A 20,984-nucleotide genomic window follows, 5' to 3' on the forward strand; every position below is an offset into this window, starting at 1 on the left:
AGCTCAATTTTGCTGTTAGTACTAATGTTGCCCCTTCCTGCCTTCCATGAGTTCAGCTGAGAGGAAAGGCAGGGCCATAAAAGCAGCTGGAGGAGGAGACAGTGTAGCGGTCCCTGTCTGGGAGGAGGGAACCCTCAGGGATGTCTGAAGGGGGGTTGCCTGCCTGGCCTCTTATGCCAGCCACGGAGGTAGTGGCTCATCCACATTCATGTTCGAGACGACAGTGACGTCTACCTGTCCTTCCTGGGGCTGTCCCCTGGACTTTGTTGGTTACACAAGAAAGAAATTCACAGGGCAGATTTTCTCCCCCCCGTGAACGAATGAATTAGCTTTAGCTGATCTAGGAAACCACCCACCAATGCCGGCATGCCCTCTTCACAAGTACACTTGATCCTTCCCTTCTTCCGGAAATGTGGGAGGGTAGTACTGCTTGTTTCAAAGTCGAAACTGAGGTCCACACATAGGCAAGAGCACGGTGCAGGGCGGGGCTTTGTAGCTTGCTCCCCACCACTCTGTGCCCCAGGGCCTTCACCTCTGGGAACCAGGAATGGCTGGGGACAGGCAGGGGTTGAGCACCGAGGTGGCAGTGGTGGAACTTCCCACCGAAAGACTGGTGCCACACTCTGTGGATTGGAGAGGCCTATGATCAGACCTGCCAAGGTTTCTAGGGCATAGTGAGTGTGGTCCAGGGGACGCCTACATAGTACATGGATGGGTACGTGGATGTGAGTCCATCCAACCACTTTTCCATTTATTCCCTTCTACAGACCTTCACTGAACACCTACTGTGTACCAGGTATTCAGATAAGAACTCCTAGTCCCTGCCTGCAGGGAGCTCATGAGCTAATGGAAACACTCACAGTCTGGTGAAGGCTATATTGTTGAGGATACATCTGTGTGTTTGTGTATGGGTGTAAGTGTGTGTGTGTTCACGAATGTGCATGTGCACTTGTGTGAGACTACACATGTGAGGGCTTGTGTGGAAGTGACTGTACATATGAATAAGTAGGTGAGTTTGTATGTTTGAATGTCTTGACCACGTGCAATGAGTGTGCATGTGCACATGAGTGTGGAGGTGCACACGCATGTATAGAACGTGCGGGTCCACATGAATGCATGAGGATGATGTGGGCATATGTGGTACATAAGCACATATATATGTGAGCTTGAGAGAGTGTGTGTTGTGTTTTGTGTACACACCTGTGACCCCTTCAAACCCATCTTTTGAGAATTCAAATGATGTCAGGATGGACTCTACCTTGAACGTCCTGGCTGCACACCGTCGGGGTCAAGCCACCTGCTCCCCTTCCTCTCCCTAGGCCTTTGCACAGGGAACCCCCCACACTGGGAAGGGGCAGGGGTAGGAGTGGGGTACGGACCAGAAGATGACGGGCAGGGCGGGCAGTGGACATTCTTGCTGATAATGGCTGGGTAGGCAGTAGGGCACCGAGGAAGAAGCTAAAGCCAGAGGCAGAAAAAGATGGGTAAGAGAGTGAACACTGCGGGGAACCGCAGTGGGGACGCCCTGGTCCCCGAGCCCACAGCATCCGGGACGGACGCGCATTAGCGCGGGCTGGGCAGTGGATACCGGGGCAGGGTTGGGGGGAGGCTCTGAAGGCCAGGGCGCGGAGAAGCGGCAGGAGGGCGCGCGGGCGCGGCTCCCCGCGTGCCCTCCCCGCGCCTCCTCTCCCCTCCCTGAGTCGGCGGGGCGGGCGGGCGCGGTTCCGGGGGTGGGCGGGCTGGACGCGGAGGAGGCGGGGCCGCCGCACTGGCTTCTCGCAGCCCCTCCCGCCCGCAGCCAGAGCGAGCGGAGCCTCGGCCAGCTCTGGGGGGCGGGCGCAGGAGCGCGGCGCCGCGCAGCCCTATCCGTCCGCGGAGCGGACTGAACTGGAAGCCGAGCGCTGCCGCGGGAAGCGGGCGATGAGGGCAGGTGCCGCCGACTGCGCCATGGACGGACCGCGCCTTCTGCTGCTGCTTCTGCTCTTGGGGGTGAGTGCTAGCCCGAAGGGAGCCCGCTCCCTTTCCCGGGACCGGAACCCCGATGGGTTCATGTTTCCCCGAGGGAAAACAGAACACAGCGTTGAGGTCCCACATGCTGGGGATGGATGGCAGAAGAGGAGCTCCCATACCAGTATACACGGAGGAGCGTCAGGGTTCTCAGAGCGCAGAGGCGACCCTGAGATCCAGGGTAGAGATGCGGGCAAGAGGGGCGCACGGATGCGGGTCCTCCGGTACCCTGGGGTGTGTATGTGGAGGAGCTGGGAGGAGTCTCTTAGGAGGGTGTCCTGGGGTTCTCGGATGCCTGGGTTCCTCAGAAGAGGGCGCTTGAATGCCGGGATCTCGAGGCGACTTTCCCACTGAGCATCTTGATCTCTGAAGGGTTATGGGACGGAACCCAGGCTAGAGAAGGAGGAGAAATGGGACGGGGACTGGAGACGTGAGGGGCGAGCGGGGCTGGGGCAGGGAATGGAACGAGGGGATGGAACAATGAGGGAGGAGGTTGAAGGGACTGGAGGCAGAGGGGACCCAGCATCGGACAATGAGGACCGGCCAGACAATAGGGGGGAGGGGCGCGCGAGGAAAAGGTTCAAGGAGCTGGGGTCAGTTGAAGAGAGAGTAGAAATGGATTCAGGAGGGTAGGACGAGGCAAGGGAGGTAGAGAAATGGAGGCAAAAGGGAAGAGGACAGAGAAGGGAGAGAGGACCCTAAAGTGATCGGGGACCCGCCTGTCCTTCGAGGGACAGTGGGACGAGGAGAGCAGAGGCACGGATGCTCCCCGCGCCTACCGCGCGCTCTTTCTCGCGGCCTCGCCCAGTACGGGAATTACGGCAGGGGTTCCGAGGTTGGGAAGAGAGCGCCCGCTTCGTCGGAGCGAACCCGCTCTCCGGTTCCCCCACGACTGGCGGGCGCCTCTAACGCGCTTATTCTCGCTGTGTGAAGCAGCGCCATGGGCCGGAAGGGATGGAACGGGCGTCATCGGACTGAGTCTGGCCGCCACCACATCTGGGGGTGCAGAGCGCCGGGACGCGCAAAGGCGGGGAATGTCCCGGCAGCGCGCAGCCTCGGGTCGCGCAGGCAGAGGCGGCCCGAAGGGGGCGCTGCGGCGAGAGGGCTGTGCCATCCGCAGCTGCGGGCGCAACTGGGCCCGCGCGCGGCCCCCCGCCCCCATTAAGTTAAACTGCTAGAGCGACGCGCCGGCGGTTCGCTCCGCTCCACGATGGGGATTCTGCGTGCGCTCCGCCCAGCTTTCGGTGGAAGACGCTGGGCACCGAACCAGTCAGAGGCGCTCGAACGCCTCGGACTCTGTCTCGGCAAAGGACCGCGGGTCTTCGTAAGCTTCTAAGCCCGCGCGGTAGTTCTGACCAGATTTTCAGGAGATGTGACCTGGTGTGTGGCCGTGAACGGAGTGCCCTCGTAGGATTGGCAATGGAGGAGGTGTCCTCACTCTCCTTGCCGTCTGCATCTCTCATCTGAGCATTGCGCCCCAAATCCCCGTTTTACAGATAAGGAGACTGAGAGTCTGAGAGTTTAAGCGACTTGGCCAAGTCCTGCAAGCAAGTTGAGCCAGAGTCCTAGCCAGACTGCCCCTCACCTGAGTCCAGCTCAGTACTCCCCGTACCTCTTAAGGGGCAGCCCGGCGTCCCAGCTCCGGATAAGACCTGCGTTTCTCGGCGGGGGTGGGCTTGACACCATCCGCAGAGTCAAGAGGGCGGTGGAATATGGGGGCTGGGGTGAGCAGAGACCCTCTCCGAGCGCTGGCCCCATCCCCGGTTCCCTGGAGCTGTCGGTACCTGTGGCTTCGTCCGGGCATTTGGGAGTGACTGTGGGCACGTTTGCTGACTAACGCCACGGGTTGGAGATGCTTCTCAGTCGGGGAGGGGCGGGGGCGGGAGGCTGGGGCGGCCAGTAGTGTGGATCCGCGAGGGGCGAGGGCGTGGGCTCCGGACCCGGGCTGGAGAGAGTGCCGCCCGAGTACAGAAGAGGCGTGGAAGGAGGGGAGCTGGGCGTGGAGGGCCTGGGGGCTCGAGAAGGTGGACCGCGCGCAGCTTCTGCCGCCTGCAGCCCCCGCGGCTGTCGCCTCCGCCTCGCCGCGGGGCTGCTGGCTGTGGGCTGCCTCTGCGCACCGCGGCGGTCCGAGTTTCTTCCTGGGCCGCGGCGAGAGAGTGCTGAAACCAGAGCGCGTCCCGGCGGGTCGGCTGGCGGGCTGCGCCGGTAATGGAGGCACTTTGTCATTCAGACGTCTGTAACCGGAGCCGCCGGGCTGGCTAATGCGCCTAATAGGGATGCAGCGAGGGCAGCAAATGGGAGGAGGAGCGGCCGGGCGGGGGAGGCGTCTCCGGGAAGGAAGGGGTCCCCATCCCGCTGTACCAGCCCGGTCTCGCTCACGCGCCTCGATTCTTCCCTAGGGATGCGGCGAGGGGGTGGGGTGGAGGCGGGAATAATAAAATTTGTTGAGGGCCTACTATGTGCCACGCACTGCCCTGGGTAATTTCTCTTGTGCTATCTCATCCTTATAAGGTCCCGGCAGAGTAAATCTAGTTAGTCTCGTTTTACAGTCGAGGGAGCGGAACCTCCTAGGCTTTCAGGCACGAAACCAGGCTCCCCGAGTTAGTAAGTAGTGGCACCGTTGTTGGAACCCAGGATGCGTGGCTTGGAGCTTACTCTTTTCCTCTAACCGCCAGCCTCCTTCCCACCCCACCCCCGAGCCATCATTTTATGAGAGACACGTGGCCCTGAACCACCACTAACCCTGGAGATTAGATATGTGTCCTATGCCCTTGGCACCATAAATTTGGAACTGAACCCCTTCCCCCACTTAGAGACCCCCCCCCCCCATGCTGGCTTCATCCTCAGTAATTAGCACTTGTCTTCCATCAGAAACTCAACGCCTATCTAAAGGGATGGGGGGCATGTGCCAGTCCCCCCCCCCCCCGCAGGGGGTTTGCATCAACCTCAAAAGACCCTCTAGTATTTGAAAACTCCAACACTGTGGTAATGGCTAAGGCTCCATTCACCTGAGGAACCCTTTGCTGAAGCTGTTGTGAATGGTTAAGACTCATCGTTGAAGCATTCATGTAGTTACAAATTCTTTCACCTATTTTGGCGTGTTTTCCATTTTGTCCAATTTTTAAATTTTTTTAAGATTCTGAAAAGTCAATTCATCTAAGGGCATTTCCAAATTAGTTTCTTGAAAGCCTTGAAATAGCAAAAAAAAAAGGTTGCAAACATTCTCGAAAATGGGATGAAATCATTCCATCAAATTGGAAATGAATAAATGTAATAAATGTAAATTTCAGACAAATGTGTCTATCATTTTGGTAAATTGATCATTTTGGAGCAAATAGGTTGAATCCTAGTCATCCACCCTGCTTCTCAAGATTGCCTGGCCTTGGACCCATAGAGGGTGTGGCAGGGGCCACGCATCAGGGCACTTCACAGAGCAACCCCTGTGGGCCTTAGTTTCCCCATCTGTCGGAGAGAGGATGAAAGCGATCCCTCAGGTCTTTCCCCTTCAGCATCTTGGCTTCTGGAGCAGCTTTTGGGGGTGACATTTCCTCTCCCTCATGGGATTGTGACTCCCCACAGGGGTCAGGGACCATGTCTCACTGGAAACTCTTAGTTCAATACTCAGTAAATAGTGTTGAATTAGTTAACTTTAAAGAGAGCAATTTCCCACCCTCCTTTGGTCCCCATGCCCTCTGCCGACCCTTCCTGTGGATCTCTCTTTGTATCTATCCTGCCCCCTACTCTTAGATGGTTTCCTCTATTTGGGGATGGCAAAATTCTGCCCTTCCATCGCCTGCCCCCAGCGTCAGCAGCTCATTCTCCATAAGGCAAGACACTTCTTTGATAACTAATGTTTATTGAACCCCTGCTATACACCAGATTGGCATAAATAATTTCGCCCATTTTCACAGCAACTCTGAGCTGTAGATATTACCAACTCAATGTTTTAGGTGGGAAAACTGACACTTAGAGAGATTGAGAATTTACCCAAAGTGACATATTATTGAGTAGCAGATCTGGGATATTTTGAAATAGGAAACATAAAACAAGCACAGGAAATACATGGTTACAAATTATGTGGCCTCGGCTCCAAACATAAGCCTTGGGAGAAGAGACAGGACCACAGGCTGCAGCAGGAGAGCAGGCTTCGAGGAAGAAGGGCTTGCACCAGGCTGCCACACCACCCACCGCTACCATGGACAGACCCCCTCCACCATCCGGGAGCCCAGGTCTCCACTGACCTCATCTAATTGGAATACAGCCAAGAGCCACAAAGGAAGCAAGAAAGGCCTTGGAAAAGAGAAAAGAGGGATCCCAAAATGTATAAACACCTTACTCATTCATTTCATGCTTACAGCAAGCCTATGAGGCAGGCACTGTCATGATTACCTAATGATGAAGACACAGGCACAGAGAGATTCAAGGCCTGTCCCAGATGACCCAGCTCTAAGTGACAAGCCAGGATTCAGTGATGGAGGCAGCTGAGGAGGAAGGCAGTAGAGCTCATGCTTTTTACTCAAAGAATTGCCCCCTCCTGGTTCAAATCCCACTTACACTCACTTTATACACTTTCCTACCAAGTCTGGTTACATAGTTGCTAAAGATTCATTTAGACATAGTGAATTAGAATGGCGGGGGAGGGGCTGCTCAGGTCATACTCGAGAGCAGCAAGAATTGACAGCTGATACCTTGACAGGAAGGGAGGAGACAGAAAAACTAAAAAGCTGACAGGAGAAGCCACGAGACATAAATGTGTGTAATCTGGGTAAAGAACACAAGGGTTTCATTGCATTGCAACCCAAAATAATCGCTGGTGTGAATACTGAGTCCCTGAGTCCTGGGGAAACCATGAAGGTATGTTCCAGAGTCAGAGAAGGGTGCAGCCACTGTGGTTAAAATAAAAAACATTGGGGCCAGCCTGGTGGCGTAGTGGTTAAGTTTGTGCACTCTAGCCCAGGGTTCATGGCCCAATCCCCCGGGGAAACCTACACATTGCCTGTCAAGCTATGCCGTGGCAGTGGTGTCCCACATACAAAACAGAGGAAGATTGGCATAGATGTTAGCTCAGGGACAATCTTCCTCACCAAAAAAAAAAAAAGAAAGAAAGAAAGAAAAGGAAAAGAAAAACATTAGGTGATTAGGGCAGCAAATGCTTTACTCTCAGGAAAGTCAACTCTCCAAACGTCATTCCCGCAGAGTTCTAGTTAATTAAAGTCATATTGTATTTTCATGTTCTTAAATTCCATAAATATATACGTAGCATCCCTGCTATGTGCCAGGCACTGGGGCTACCACAGTCCCGCCCTCTGGGAGCTGACAATCTAGTGGGTGACCCTGTAAAGTGTCAGACCAGAACAGTGACCAAGGAGAACATGTCATGGGGCAACCCCGCCTGATCTAGGAGGGGTGGGGACCACAGGACCACTTCCTTGAGGAAGCGACACTTCAGCAGAGGCCTAAAGGATGAAAAGAAACCCGAACAGGCCCTTCTGGCATCTCGATTATCTCCTAGGGGAAAGCCTGCATCTGGGATACCCCACCCCCACCCCCGCCGTCCCAGGCTCCTGGTCTGCAGATGTTCCCAGCACTGTGTGTTCCTGACACCTGGGAGGAGATGGTGGCAACACTCAAGCTTCCCCCTCCTATGCTGCCTGTACCCTCTGTGCTGGTTTCTTGAAGACCACAGGCTGCCGCCTAGACCCATCCAATCTGTCCATCCCTTGCTTCCACCAAACCCATCAGCTGGCCAACGTGGAAGCAGAGGAGTGCCCAGAATGACCCTTAATGCTCCCCTCTGCTCCCACGACCCCCAGAGCCCATACTTCCTCTTAGCATCAAATGGGAGTGCATGGTCTGGGGCCAGGGAAACAGGCTTTGGAGTTTTATTAGACATGAAGAATTTTTTTTAAGGAACAGGAATATAAAGCAAGCTGCCAGCAGCCCCTCCCTCTAGGGAATCTGGTGCTAAATCGTTCCATCCATGAGCAAAGATGCCTTGGCGGCAGGAATCTGCCTCCCCTTTCTCCCGGTTTCAGCACTGTTCCCACCGGCTGCATGGGGGGCAGGGAGAGGGCAGGGCTGGTGGCTGGAATGTAAATCCTGATGGAGTGGGGCTGCTGGGTGGTGAGAGCAGCCACTCTCTCATTGATAACAGGCCTCCCTCCCTCCCGTCGTGGCGCCAGACTCTTGCCGATTGGCTGCTCCTTTGCCCTGGCGCTGAGCTGTCTCCAGCTCTCTGTGTGCGGAGAGATGAAGACTCAGAGAGGAGAGCAGAGTAGGTCAGAACTCCCAGTGCAGAGTCAGGATTTGAACCCACGTCCCCACCCCTCCGCCTTCTGTTCTTGGGTTCAGACACCTCCCATTTGATATTTAATATGTGGAATGGTAGAATTAAGGACGTGGAGTAGGGCCCTGCTAGCCTTTATTAGAAAAAGGCTCTCCTCTAGGTAGATGCAGGTGTGCAGCTTAGCAAGTGGCGTTTGGCCTAGATTTCAGCTTCTAGTCACCCCTTTGGCTGGGAGCCCTGTGCGAGCTGCAACCTGTCCTACTGTTCATGACATGGTCCCTGCCCGAAGGCCCTCTGCTGGGGCCTGAGGCCGCCTTCCCCATGTGGTGTATCCTTGGGATTCCAGGAGTTGTTATAACCCCAAGATGAACTTTGCAGAAGGTCAGGCTCTGACGGTCTGACCTCACACCCCCAACAGCCTGCAGGAGCGCACTGCCCCTCACTGCCTCTCTCCCCCTCCAGCTTTAATGTGCCTGATGCCTCCCTGGTGAGCTCATCCTGGCCCAGGTGGTTCCAACAGAAGGCTTTAGAAGGGGGTGTTTGCTCCCTCAGAAGACTCCCCCTTTCCTTTCTCTTGCCAGCCTTACTTTCTGATCTCCCCCACCCAGGTGTGCCTGCTGGGAGGTGCCAAGGAGGTGTGCCCCACAGACCTGTACACCCACAGCGGCGAGTGCTGCAAAGCCTGCAACCTGGGCGAGGGTGTGGCCCAGCCTTGCGGAGCCAACCAGACTGTGTGTGAACCCTGCCTGGACAGTGAGTACAGGATGGGAGGTGGGGGGGGGGAGAGTCGGGGGCTAGGGAGGAGCATGCCCAGTGGAGGCCTCACAAGTGCTCCGCCTCCTGGCAGGGTCTCCTGCCCACCACTGTATGGGTACCAGAAGTGGGTCTGACCCAGTATAGGAGTCAGAGAGGGGAAGCTGAGAGTGGGTGAGGGATGGATGCAGAAGGAGGAGGGTGACCTGTGGGGCATCCCCAGGGGGGGCCATTCCAGCCCCCAAGCAGAGAAGCCTGGTAGAAGAGTATGGCCAGGTGGGGAGGAGTAGCTGATGCTAAGACCAGCTAAAAATATCATCTGCGCTGCAAAATCAATGGCTGCCACTTACCCTCAGTGTGTTTGTGGGGAGGGGAGGAGGATCAAATCCTGGCTGCCCTGGAGACTGACCTTGTGGGATCCTGGGAGGGTGTGGCTACCCCTCCCCCCAGGCCAACTGTTCTCGGGCTCTGACCAAGGAAGCAGAACCTTCCCAAGGCAGCAGGGATGGGGGTTGGAGCCCTATGAGGATGTCCTTACTGTGGGGCCGTGTCAGGTGGGGAGGGGCAAGGGGCGCTGTGGCCATTCCTACCTAGGATTTCCTTGGGGAGGAGAGAGAACCCTGTCTTCCAGGGCTGCTGGATGAGAGAGGCAGAGGGATAAGGTATCTGGGGTCTGAATTCTGTGTGCTTTTGAGTCAAGAGTCTCATCTCTGCTGGATGCTCCCAGCCTCAGCTGCTGCCTTCAGGACTCAGTGCCCTTTCCCCCCTCCCCGACTCTGCCTACAGTCTGATCCTGGCTTCTACCTGGCACTCAATGCCACCCGGAGGACCGGTGGAAACCATACTCAGATTATTCTTTAATCATGCTAGGAAAAAGGGTACAAGGAACTGAGAACTGTGAACCCACCTGCCAGCCTAATCTTACCTCTGGCTGCCTCCCCCCACCCCCTCACCCTCCCCCCTCCCTCCCCACAAGCATGCACACACAGAGCTTATCTATCCATCAGGCAACCTCAACTCCTTGGTGTCCCCAAGCACACTGTTTTCCTGTCTCTGTGCTTGTGGATCCTGTAACTCCATCCTCCAGCAGAAGGATGCCTGGGCCTGAATGGAGAAGCTGGACATCCTGTAATGCCTTTGCCACCTTGCCATCTGACCACCTGTCCTGGCCCTGGCCTAACAGGGCTTTGATCCTAGGGCACGGATGGCCAACGGTCAGCTACCCTGCAACCTCCCAAGTCTGTCTCTTTCATCTCCTAGACTCCTGCCCAAGGCCTCTCCTCCCTGGACCCTAGGTCTCCGGATGGGACCCCACTCCCTCTGTCCAAGCACTGGGAAGGGGACAGGAGTCTAGGCAGGCTCTGGCGTCTCTGGGGGAGGGGAGGGGAGGGGAAGGGAGAGAGGAGCAGAGACCCACTGGGAGGTGGTGGCAGGAATCCTCCCTCCCCTTTCCTCCCTCGGTCCCCTCCCTTTCCCTCCCTCCCCCTCCCCTGCCCCCAGCTGCGTTAACAGGCTGCCTTTACAAGCCCACTTTATGGGATGGAGACCCCAGTGGACTTTCCCTCTATCCTCAAAACGTTTCCACAAGGAAACCCATTAAACTCCTGCCTTCATTCTCTGCCAAAAAAGACCACATTTTCCCCACCCCCTAAAACACTCTCCCAGGAGTTTTCTGCTAATTTTCTGTATTTTCCCATAGGCAAGGCCCTCCCCTTCCCGCAGTGTGACTAGACCCACCCCCTGCCACATGCCAATCAGACAGGAACCTCCTGTTCGGATAAATTGGACATCCTGCCTTGGCCATTTATGTTTGGAAGTCCTTTCTGCTGTCTGACCATACCCCTGCTACTGAAGTTCACCACACTTATCAATGCCCACCCCATGGGGCCGCCTTTATAGGATCCCTGCTGTGTGTCAAGTGCTTTACGGTGAAATTTCATTTATTCCCCAGCACAACCCTGTGAGTGGAGATATTATTCCCTATTTTACAGAGAAAGAAAAAAGCTCAGAGAGGTTAAGTAAAATACCCAGAGTCACACAGCTAATAAACGATGGAAGCAGGTTTTGAATCCAAATCTGCCTGGTCCCTAGGAAGAGACAGAGGTCCCTCCGCCAGAACTGTCTTTTCGTCTCTTCCCCTTCCGTTTCTACCCTGTTCACTTCCCTCTGGTTTTTCCTTCTTTGTTTTCCCATCCTCCCCCTACCCCTCACCCTGCCCCAGATAATGATCCTGTGCTCCATCTTACCTCTTGATGCCTTTGGAAAAGGTTGAGGTCAGACCCCACAGCAGACCTCAATTTCCCTTCGATAGGATCCTAGTCCCTCTACTTCTGCTTCCACATTCTGAGCAATCCCTCCTTCCCTGGTTCTCGGGTTCCTAACTCCGTGCTCTTCCTGCCGGCGGAGCAAGTATCCATCCTCTTGGATTCAGGTTGGCACAAAGTTCTCCATCCTGGCCTGGAAGGGGTGAAGCAGATCTGGCGCTGTGCCTTCCCCCTCCTTGCAGGAGGAGAGGAGCCTGGCATCCCCTGGCATCCCTCCTCTTATTCTGCAGCTCACATCCCTTAATTAAGAGAGTATGAGTCAAGTATGAGCTTGGAAATCTCGCCTTTATGCCATTTGAAAGGGCAGAGGACTATATATGCAAGTCTGTCTTGCTTTCTAGCTTCAATCCTTCCTGCTGTACCTGAACTTTCTTGCCGGGAGCCCCATCCCCACCCTCAAGAGCCAAGCCCTTCCGCTTCGAGGGGTAGCGCCATGGGTGGGAAATTCTGCTAAGCCTAGCCACTCCTATTCAGGCCACACCTGAGCCCCTGCCTGAGAAGAGAGGCCAGGAAGGGCAGGCGAGGCGGGAGACTCCCCAGCTCACAGCTCAGGTTTGGCCTGCAGCGAAGCCTGGGTGGGAACCATGCTCAGATTATTCCTTAATCATGCTGGGAACAAGGGTACAGCGCTGGGAACTCGCCAAGAAATTTGCTGGCATCAGCTGGGTTACCCTGCAAAGCCTCAGGGTCAGTGCTCCCTCCTTCCTAGGGGGCTGCCAAGAGCTTTCACAGACCCGGGATCAGGGACCCGAGGGAAGAGGGTGGGTGTCAATGAGCGGACGAGGCTGAACGACGGGGTCAGCGCCCTGGCGAGGGATGGGGAGGGAGGGAGGGCCTCCAGCGCCTGCATCCCAAGTGCCCAAAGGGCAGGCGACTAAATTCTGGGCTCCGGCTTCCCCGCGCGTCCATCTGCCCTCAGGCGTGACGTTCTCGGACGTGGTGAGCGCCACAGAGCCATGTAAGCCGTGCACCGAGTGCGTGGGCCTGCAGAGCATGTCGGCGCCATGCGTGGAGGCCGACGACGCGGTGTGCCGCTGCGCCTATGGCTACTACCAGGACGAGACGACGGGCCGCTGCGAGGCGTGCCAGGTGTGCGAGGCGGGCTCGGGCCTCGTGTTCTCGTGCCAGGACAAGCAGAACACCGTGTGCGAGGAATGCCCCGACGGCACGTACTCCGACGAGGCCAACCACGTGGACCCGTGCCTGCCCTGCACCGTGTGCGAGGACACCGAGCGCCAGCTGCGAGAGTGCACGCGCTGGGCCGACGCCGAGTGCGAGGGTGAGCGGCCGGCGCCCCCTGGGGGTCGAGAAGGGCCAGGCCTGGCCCGAGGGCAGCTCTGTGGCCTCCAGCCAGCAGGCGCCCTCCCTGAAACCTCAGGAAGCAGGTGGCTCCCCATCCTTCCCACCAAAGGACCTCTTTCACTATGTCCTTTGGGCTAAGTGTTTGGAAAACTGTCATCCTCCTGACTCATTTGTCAGGGCTTCATTCATCTGTGGCTGCCAGCGAGGGATTGGATGGGTGGCAGATAAGGAGCTCAAAGGTGGCCATGGTGTCCGGAGCACAGAGCAGGACATGTTTGATCCCGAGGCAGGCTTTCTCAACTGGAGAGGGCATTGAGGACCTTCAGGAGTTGGGACTCTCTGGCTCTGGGGCCTGTCTAGGTCCAGAGTGGTTTATGGCTCTGGGACCTGGGATGGAATGGGCCCTGTCACTTACCATCTGAGTGTTGTTAGGGAGGCCACTCCTATCTCTGGACTTCAGTTTCCTCACTGGTTATTTGGTTGGCAGGGTGGTTGTGGATTAGAGAAAGTGGTTGGCCCACTTCAACTTGTGATATTTGGGGGAGGGGTCGACAGTCACTGTTACAGTTTAGTCAAGGATGAAGTTGGACCCAGGAGGTCATGGGGGTGGGGGCTTTGGGGCAGAGGAAGAAGGGAAGTGGCAGGCCTGGGGCTTGGGGGCCCAAGGACGAGGCAGGGTGCACATGGAGGGCTCTCAGGGATGGCAGGGTGCATGGGAGCTGGGTGTGCCTGCCTTAGCCAGGCATGGAGAGGGGCAGCTCCTGGGATGTGAGGAGGAAGCCCATGGAGCCAGAGCAGAACTGTTTTGGTCTCTGGTTGGTGACATCCATCTCGGGGGAGAGGGGTGGGCTCATCCACTGCAGGGAGAGGTTGACAATGCCTTTCTTTCTGACCACTACCCTGAGGCCAGGCATCCATTTAGCTATGTCTCTTTGGGACTCAACCCTCAGGGTGCCCTCACTCAGCAGGCAACACAGCACCTCCTTCAGGGAGCCCCACGTATAACAGCCTTTGCCCCAGTCTGATGAGAGGGATGTGGTCTCGGCACTTAGTTACCAGGAGATCCCCCATTCTGAAGGAGGCAGCGCAGCCTCTGGCCTCAGTCACCCCTTGGTCTGATGGGGGGCCAGATCCCCTGCTTGGGGAGCCTCCAGTTTGATACCACGCCTTCCTTCCACGTCCAGGAGCTCAGGGTGGGGAGGGCTCTTAAGCTGGGCTGAGGCCTGGTATGTGAGTGAAGCTTCCTGAATTGGGGTGGGAGTGGGGGTCAGGGGGGAGGAATGGGGCGCAGAACATGGTAGTTCCGGTGGCGACTGCCCTGGGCCAGGAGGCAGGCAAGTGGTGTCAGGCGCAGGACAGAGCAGGGAGGGGGTTTTAGCAGCAGACAGGCGGCAGCTCAGTTTCCCGGGGCAAGTCTGGACCAGCTGGTGGGGGCACTTAATCGGGGCACGGTTAGAGCAACGAGAGGTGGTGGCTGGGGGAGGGGTGCGCTCCGCCTTTTGGGGCGTTCGCAGATTCCTCCAGATACCACCCCGCTTTTCCAGCCACCCTGAAGGAGGAGGGTACCCTTGAGGGGTGTGTTGGTCCCTGCCCCTCTTCCCCTCTTCACTCTTGCCTGGGAAGGGTTAAATGTCAGCAGGGGCAGAGGGAACATTTCAGGAAATGGAATTTGATTGGCCTTTGGTGGCTCCCCTCCCCTCCAGTGCTTGGTACTTTCTTCCATATACATTTCAGGTGTCAACATGGTGACTCACCCACCCTTGGGACAGACCAACCCGCCCTGGCCCCCAGTGAAATTTGGGTTTAGGAGGAGTAACCTGGTCCCTCCTTTCATCCCCACATCTGACAGCTCCCATTCCGGAAATGGCTGTCAGGACCCACCAAGGGCTTAGTGGGTTGGAATGCTAGTGGACATGGCCACATCTGGATCTCATCCCCCTTCCCCCCATCAGAGGGGATTGGAGAGACGAGACGAGGGGAAAGCGCCCTGGACAGCACTGTCTTCAGCCTGATCTGTCCCTTACTGCTGTCTCAGCCCTTCCCCACTGCTCCTGAATCTCTGGTAGCCTGACACCCCGCCCCCCTATACCTTCAGCCTCTGGGTTGGGGTCTGTCCCAGCAGAGCTGTATCTCAGCCTCAGGGCTCAGGCTGCCCCTCCAGCTTGCCCAGTCCCCTAGCAGGGCAAGAGAAGACTCTCCCCAGTCCAACGCCTTGTCTGGGGCTCCCAAAACACAGGACTGTATCTCCGCCGCTGCCCACCCCCACCACCGCCCTGGCCCCCCGCAGGACTGAGATGGGGGAGGGGTGGCTGGGGCAGCAGATGGCAGCCCCCTTCCCATGCAAACCAGATGGATTCCAGATTCACATCTGGGGGCCTTACCCCTCAGAAGGTGCTGAAAATGGGGGCCTTTGAAGCATCTTTGTCTTGAGCTGAGGAGGCCCAGGAGACGGGTGGGCAGATTCAACTCCAAATTGGGTGGGCAAATTGGGGGCTTGGTGAGGCAGAAGTGGGGGGCAAAGTGTCCTCCCCTTCACCCCTTTGGCATGTCCTGTCTTCTTTCCCTTCCTGCCCCAGGCCTGGGAAGTGAGGACAGATGGGGTAGACATCTTTGCCCAGACAGGTACCCCCAGGCCATGCAGAGCCCACAACCTCCCGTACTGCTCCTGGCTGGATGGCAGAATGGAAAATACCACCCACTGGTGCCAGGAGGTGCTGGGTCCCCTGCCAGGGAGGCTAGCAGTGCCCAGCTGGCATGAGAGGGCCTAGGTGGGTGGCAAGGCACAGTCTCCCTCCCCTGAGGCCGTGGGCAGTCCCTGCTTTGTAAGCCCTCTCTCTGCCAGCAGTCTGCTTCCTGTCCAAGTCGGGTTCGGGCTACCTGACACTGTCTTCTCTGGGTGGCAAGATCAGATGGTGTGGGGGACATGCAGGGCAGGAAACAGAGGCGAGCCACTGTCCAAGGACTGGCTGGAGGGAAAAAAGCCAGCTGGGCATCCCCACTCCCTGTCTGAGCCTAGAGCTGGGACGTCAGAGACTGGAAAGGAGGCTGAGTATCAGCTCTCGGGGAAGTGGTGTGGGAGAAGGTACGTCTCTGTGCAGACCTGAGTACCCAGGTCCCTCCTCAGGACGGGTGACTGGGGCCACTGGGGCAACCTGGAGCCAGATAAGTTGCAACATTTCCCCAGAATGACTCCAGCTGGAGGCTCCCTGGGCTCCCTCTCTTCTTTGTGTATTTACCTCCATGGGGTAGAGTAGAATTCTAGGGCCACAGCTATACCCAAGATGGGAGAGAGCTTAAACACCATCTCTCCTAATATCCCCATTTCGTAGATGGGGAAATTGAGGTCCTGAGAGTTGAAGGGACTGGTCCAGAGTCACACAGCAAGTCAGTGACAGAGCCGAAGGGGACCTGGGTGGCCTGATTCTTAGGCCCTTGCTCTTCTCCACCATCATGACATCATACACGCAGTCCCAGCCCTCACCCCTATGTGTAACAGCTGGCGCACAAGCACCTGGAACCGGACCCAGGGAGACGCCTGGGAGTGGGTCAGAACATGGGGAAGGGGCTGGGGGGGAATGGGCCCTCATTCCTGCAGCTCTTTCTCCCAGAGATCCCCAGCCGTTGGATTACACGGGCCACGCCGCCGGAGGGCTCAGACAGCACTGCCCCCAGCACCCAGGAGCCCGAGGGACCTCCAGAGAAAGACCTTGTAGCCAGCACGGTGGCGGATGTGGTGACCACAGTGATGGGCAGCTCTCAGCCCGTGGTGACCCGAGGCACCACGGACAACCTCATCCCCGTCTATTGCTCCATCCTGGCCGCTGTGGTTGTGGGCCTTGTGGCCTACATCGCCTTCAAGAGGTGAGAGGGGCACAGGGAACAGAGGGCGGGACCTTTGCCCTCAGGGTGGGCTCTGCTGTGACCTTGACCTGAAAATGCACACACTCTTTTAAGGCAACCCCAAGCCAAGCTCATCCTCACTTACCATCAGCTGCCCCACTCTGGGGTGTGGCAGGTCAGCAATAGGTAGGGGAGGGGATTGTCCCTGTCCTGTCCTGGCACCAGCACCTCCCCACTCACAGGCTGCTCCCCTCCCGGACTCCCGGAGCCCCCAACTGTGCGCAGAGCTTTCTTTACCACTGCCTGTGCTCATCTCCTGAGCCCCATTTACCACATGGTTACCTGTGTATGCATGTGTCTCTTCCTTCCCATGTCACATTTGGGATCCTGTGGCACCCACATCCAGAAATCCAGGATGTGCAAGAACATTCAGAAAGCACTTGAAATGTTTAAGTGCTTTTTCCATTTAATGCAAACAAGACCAACGTCTTATAAAGCGAAAAGTAAAAGCCCCTTTCTCTCTCGCCAAATCCTACCCCCTTCCTCATTGGACTCTGTTTGGAATGGATCCTTTCCAGCCCTTTTCTGTTCGTTTATAAATATGTGTATATAAAACTTTTATAGTTATTCATAAACAGGCAGGGTTTTTTAAAGCATCAACAGCATCACACCATACACATTCTACAACTTACTTTTTCATTTAATCTCCCTCGGGAGAGCTTTCCTCAGGACGTATAGATTATCTGATCATTCGTAACCATCATTCAATAATATGAATGGATCATGATTTATGTACCCTGTCTCCTATGGGTGGACATAGGGTTTTTGTTCAGTTTTATTGCTTATAATAGCAGAGGAAATCCTTGTACGAATCGCTGTATACATGTGGGAGTATTTTAGAAGGTAGACTGGGCAAAGTGGAATTCCTGGAAGTCATTTATTTACACGCCATTCATTCTGTGAACATTTAGTGAACATTTGCTGTGTGCACCAGGCCCTGAGCGCTTTCAGGGTAGGCCAGGGCAGGTATGTAGTGAAACAAGGATGCAGGTACTGGGGTTGGGGGGGTGGTATAGTCGGGACCTACCATCCCTCTGGCCCCCACACGTCAGAGTGCAGACACCTTAGCGCATGGCCAATGTGGCCCCTCACCCCCTGAGACCCGGCCTGTCCTCCGGCTCCAGGTGGAACAGCTGCAAGCAGAACAAGCAAGGAGCCAACAGCCGACCCGTGAACCAGACACCACCACCCGAGGGAGAAAAACTCCACAGCGACAGCGGCATCTCTGTGGACAGCCAGAGCCTGCATGACCAGCAGCCTCACACACAGACAGCCGCAGGCCAGGGTGAGCAGCAAGGCCGGGCAGGGGGGCTGAGGCAGCGAGAACAGGAGTGATTGAGATTAGACTGCAGGAAGGACTGCCAGAGGGGCTGGCTCCAGGTGCCTCTGTGTAGAAGGATGGGAGAGGCAAGGGGAGGGAGGGGAGGAGAGGTCCTTTCCAGTGGAATGACTTGGGAAATGGAGGCTTTGACAAATTGGAGCATCCAGACTCATCAGACTAATTGTCCCCCCTAGGGCTAATTACTCCCCAAAGTGGCTGCAATTAGCCTCCTGCCCTGGACTTCTGGGGAACAAGTAGTAATTATGTACCCTAATTAGTGGCCTGTAGCCCAGCTCCAGGACACTTGCTGCAGCTGAGTCTGGGACTGAGAAGTCCTGTCTCCTCTTCTGCTTTGATTGACGGCTGGGGGGCGGGGAGGAGGGTTAGGCGGTGGGATAGGCTGGAGCTATGGCGAGGAGGGGACATGAGTCAGCATCCTCCAGGCCCCTGCACAGCCCTGCCCCACATCCAGGACCTCATCTTGGCCACCCTCTGCCTCTAAGCCCTCGGGGCCTCCCAAGATTGGGAGGACAAATGCCCTGGCCCTTCTCGGGGCTGACCCATGCTCACTGGGGGGAAAGGGGGTCCAGTGGGCAGTACCTGACTCCCCCTGGGTTCTTGGCAGCCCTCAAGGGAGATGGAGGCCTCTACAGCAGCCTGCCACTGGCCAAGAGGGAAGAGGTGGAGAAGCTACTCAATGGCTCCGCAGGGGACACCTGGCGGCACCTGGCGGGTGAGCTGGGCTACCAGCCCGAGCACATAGACTCCTTCACCCACGAGGCCTGCCCCGTCCGCGCCCTGCTTGCCAGCTGGGCCGCCCAGGACAGTGCGACATTCGATGCCCTCCTGACCGCCCTGCGCCGCATCCAGCGAGCTGACATTGTCGAGAGCCTGTGCAGCGAGTCCACCGCCACATCCCCGGTGTGAGCCAACCCGGGAGCCCCTGCCCTGCCCCCACATTCCGATGACTGATGCTCCAGCCAACCCCTATGGGCCAGCGTCAGAGCTGAGCTCCTCTGGGCAGGGCCTCAGAGCCCGGGCCCCTAAACCACAGCCCTGTCACTGCTCCCGTGTGGCCCCATTGCTTCTGATCATACTCCCTTTCCAGCGCTGAAAGAGCCTCTGCTGCCTTTCCCATCCCACCCCTGCCTCATCACCATCTCAGACTTTCTGCTCCTTCTCCCCACACTTCTCAGTGGGCCAGCTCCTCCCACCTTAGCAGGTGTCATATTTGGGGGGCTGACACCAGGGACGGTGTTGGGGGCGATGACAAGGCCCCAGAGACTCAGAGAGAGAGACTGAGGAACCAGAGCCATGGACTCTGCACTGTGAACTTGGGGAACGCGGGGGCATCAGAGTGGCCCACACCCTCCCTCAGCCAGCCTCACCCCTCCCCTCTGGCCTAAGATGAAGAGGATCAAAGGCTTGTCAGAGCTGGAAGGGGGTTTTGAAATCTAGTTCACCCCCTTTGTTTTACATACAGGACAGTGAGGCCCAAAGAGAGGCAGTGACTTACCCAAAGCCACCCAGCAATGGAAGGCCAAATATGGACTGGCCCCTCCTCTCTGAATGAGGGGCATAGGCCTCAGGTTTGCTTAATGACTGGGAGAGGAGGGCCAGGTGACCCTCTGGGAAATGTCTCAAAGTCAAATCCTGTCTGCCCTCCACCATTTCTAGGCCTGTCCAACCCCTGTGAAGATGGGACACTTTGCCCGAGGTCTGGTTCCTTGATCCATCATGACCCCTAGTCAGGTTTGGGGTTTGAGGGTGCTGCCTCCCTCTGCCTGTCCCCTCAGGCATGTCAGTGTGGCATCCGTGGTGTGGCCCAGTCTGTAGGGGCCCACCATCCTGGCACAGACCCACAGCGAGCACAGGCAGCATCTTCCCCTAGAGTCAACCCTGGGGGTTCAGGAACTAAGGACCCCCCAGCAGCGGCACACAGACTCACAGACACGCGCATGCAAGATGAGGAACCTTGCTTTTCTCTGGGAGTTCTTTCTCCTGGGCTGCGACCGGATCCTGCCTGGGGCAGTTGCCAGAGAAGCATCGAAGGGAATGCTGTGCTCGCTGTCTTCCCTCGCCCCCAGGTTTGGTGGGCCAAGGACTGCTGAGACTTGAGCTGGTGTCTGTCTTCCAAGGGCCTGCACACGGAGGAATGCTGCCCCCATCCACCCCTTCCCTGCAAGCTCGGCTTTGGCTGGGCCCCGAAGGCTGCAGTGAAAAGTGGGACCAGCGTGGGAACGCAGCGAGAAGAGACGGCCTTAGAGTGTGGCCCATGGAGGGTCTCTCCCAGGTTTAGCGGACCCTACAGAGGACTATTTTTTCCCTAGCTTGGTGCCAGAAAGGGGCCAGGAGGTCTCCTGAGGTCCTTCCCTGGCCTGTTGTGTTTTGCTTGATGTTGGAATGAGTGTGGCTCCCCTTCTATTTAGCATGAACGTGTGTACTGACAGCCACCCCTCCCCTGCCCAGGGTTCTCCACCCTGTATAAGGGACTGGGAACACTGTATGTACATGGCATTTCTTTGACCTCAAGCTGTGACGGGAGGAGGAAACTCACCTGCTGACCCCTCACCTGTGCACCTGGGGAGTGGGACAGAGTCTGAGTGTATTTATTTTCCTCCCCAGCAGCTGGGGAGGGGGCTGGGGGTTGCAAGTATGTTTTAGCATGTGTTTGGTTCTGGGGCCCCTCCTGCCTCCCTTTGGGCCAAGATGGAACCCTTTTGGCCCCCCAGCTGGGGGCTATGAGCTCCAGACTCCCTGTCGCCTCCCCCTTGCATCCTGTGTAATCATTTCTTGGGCCCTCCTGAAACCTACACATAAAACATAAATGATGAACATTAAATAGCAAAGAAAGAGAAATAGTCCAAAGAGATTTTTCTGGAAATACACATGGTTTGAGTTGGTGGGGCTTGTGTGTGTGTGTCAGGGACCCAGGTATAGTTTCCAACTCACTGAGAGCCTGTCCTATTTTTCCCTCCCACAAAATGGGGAAGTTTTCACAGAAATCCAGCAAATTCACATGTGTAGCCATGGAGTTGATTTAAGTGGGATAGGGAAGGAGTGGGGGCCCTTTGCCCCAGATCTTGGACAG

General features: G+C 56.7%; 1 protein-coding gene across 1 annotated transcript; it reads left to right on the plus strand.

Annotated features, from left to right (window-relative positions):
- The first annotated feature begins 1,756 nt into the window (after nt 1-1,756).
- NGFR (nerve growth factor receptor) lies at nt 1,757-20,752 on the plus strand. The gene is made up of 6 exons (XM_070560638.1): nt 1,757-1,989; nt 8,902-9,046; nt 12,290-12,649; nt 16,281-16,533; nt 17,697-17,857; nt 18,519-20,752. The coding sequence occupies exons 1-6, from the start codon at nt 1,921-1,923 to the stop codon at nt 18,818-18,820; spliced, it is 1,290 nt and encodes a 429-aa protein (XP_070416739.1). The 5' UTR covers nt 1,757-1,920; the 3' UTR covers nt 18,821-20,752.
- Nucleotides 20,753-20,984: the final 232 nt, after the last annotated feature.

The sequence above is a fragment of the Equus przewalskii genome, chromosome 10 (genome assembly GCF_037783145.1).
Source record: "Equus przewalskii isolate Varuska chromosome 10, EquPr2, whole genome shotgun sequence".
NCBI lineage: Eukaryota > Metazoa > Chordata > Mammalia > Perissodactyla > Equidae > Equus > Equus przewalskii.